General features: G+C 34.0%; 1 protein-coding gene across 1 annotated transcript; it reads left to right on the forward strand.

Moving 5' to 3' along the window:
- The first annotated feature begins 404 nt into the window (after positions 1-404).
- Positions 405-953, forward strand: LOC107854716 (secreted RxLR effector protein 161-like). Its single transcript, XM_016699731.2, has one exon. The coding sequence runs from the start codon at positions 405-407 to the stop codon at positions 951-953; it is 549 nt and encodes a 182-aa protein (XP_016555217.2).
- Positions 954-1626: the final 673 nt, after the last annotated feature.

Here is a 1626-nt window from a genome sequence, read left to right on the forward strand (position 1 = left end):
TCTAAGCATTTTCCAAGTCATGTTTGTCATTTGAAGAAAGCTCTATATGGCAAGAAAGCATCACGAGCTTGGTATGGTAAAGTTGCTCAATACCTTATCTTTTGTGGTTTTAGAGTATCTGATTCAGATTCTAGTGTATTTATAAAATTAGAATCAAATTCATATCTCCTGATATTATTATATGTTGATTCTATGATAATAACGGGAGATAAAGAATTAGAAATTTCTAATCTAAGGAAAGACTTATCTGTACATTTTGAGATGAAAAATTTAGGGAAAATTGGATGTTTTCTTGGTCTGGAAGTGGGAAAATTAGATCGAGGCTACTTTGTTTCTCAGAAAGGTATGCGGAGAGTCTCTTAGAGCGTTTCATCATAGGGGAGTCAAAAGAAAAGGATACTCCAATGGAGCCAAATCTTAAGTTGAAGAAGGATAAAGGCGAGGATTTGAAGGATGTAATAAAGTTCCAACAACTAGTTGGAAGTTTGATTTATCTGACTATTATAAGGCCAGAAATATATTACTCTGTTGGTATCATTTCTCAATTTATGCAAAATCCAACAACTTCTTACTTAAATACCGCAAAGAGGATTTTTCACTATATGAAAGGATCTCTTAGTCATGGACTTTGGTACAAGAGGTGTGATACTTTTTTATTGAGTGGATTTACTGATGCAAATTGGGCAGGTGATACATATGATCACCGCTCGACTTTAGGTTATTGTTTTAGTACTGGGTCAACAGTGGTGTCTTGGTGCAGTAAGAAGCAAGATCTTATTTCTTTGTCTACCACTGAAGCTGAATATATTGCAGCAACCATGGCTGCACAAGAATGTATTTGGTTGAAAAGGCTAATCAATGATATGTACCAGAAAGTAGACTATGTTGTGCAATCAAGTGTGACAACGAAAGTTCCATCAAACTTGCATCAAATCTGGTTTTTCATGCTCTAACGAAGCATATTAAGATCCGCCATCACTTTGTTCATGAGAAAGTTTTAAGTGAAGAGATTGAACTGACAACTGTTCGCACCAACGCTCAAGTTGCGGATATATTCACTAAAGCTTTAGAGAAGTCTAAGTTTCAATACTTTTGAGATTCTCTGGGAGTATTTCATCATGAGCTTGCATTAAGGAGGAGTGTAACAAATTAGTGCAACTTATTATCTTATTTAGTTTATTGCATTTACCAGGTCAAAATAATTACTAGTTGAGGTTTGTTTACCTTATAAAGTGGCCCGAAAGTTAGTAATTTTAGGAGTAAGTTAGGTGGAATAAAACGTTAAATTTAGGAGTTATATTTGTTGTAGAAGTCTATATATATAGAGTAAAGTTGCTCTATTTTCTCTTGTAATTTCAGTCACCATATTTTCTATTCAAGAAAAAGCTTTCAGCTGCTTTATTTTCCTTCACTATTCTTGTTCTATCACTTCTCCTGCTCAATACTTTTGTTATAGGGAGGTGTTCTTTTTTGGTGGAGCTTTAAACTGAATTCTTATCTAGAGTTTGCTGAATTCTTATCAACAGTTTGTTGAATTCTTATCTAGATTTTGTGAGAAGACTGTTGTATCCTGCAGGGGACAAGTCAAGAAGATTACTACTAAATCGATGAAAATATTTATTGCAT

The sequence above is a fragment of the Capsicum annuum genome, chromosome 9 (genome assembly GCF_002878395.1).
Source record: "Capsicum annuum cultivar UCD-10X-F1 chromosome 9, UCD10Xv1.1, whole genome shotgun sequence".
NCBI lineage: Eukaryota > Viridiplantae > Streptophyta > Magnoliopsida > Solanales > Solanaceae > Capsicum > Capsicum annuum.

Coding starts and splice junctions, on each gene's coding strand:
- LOC107854716 (XM_016699731.2), top strand. CDS start 405: ATGGAGCCAAATCTTAAGTTGAAGAAGGATAAAGGCGAGGATTTGAAG.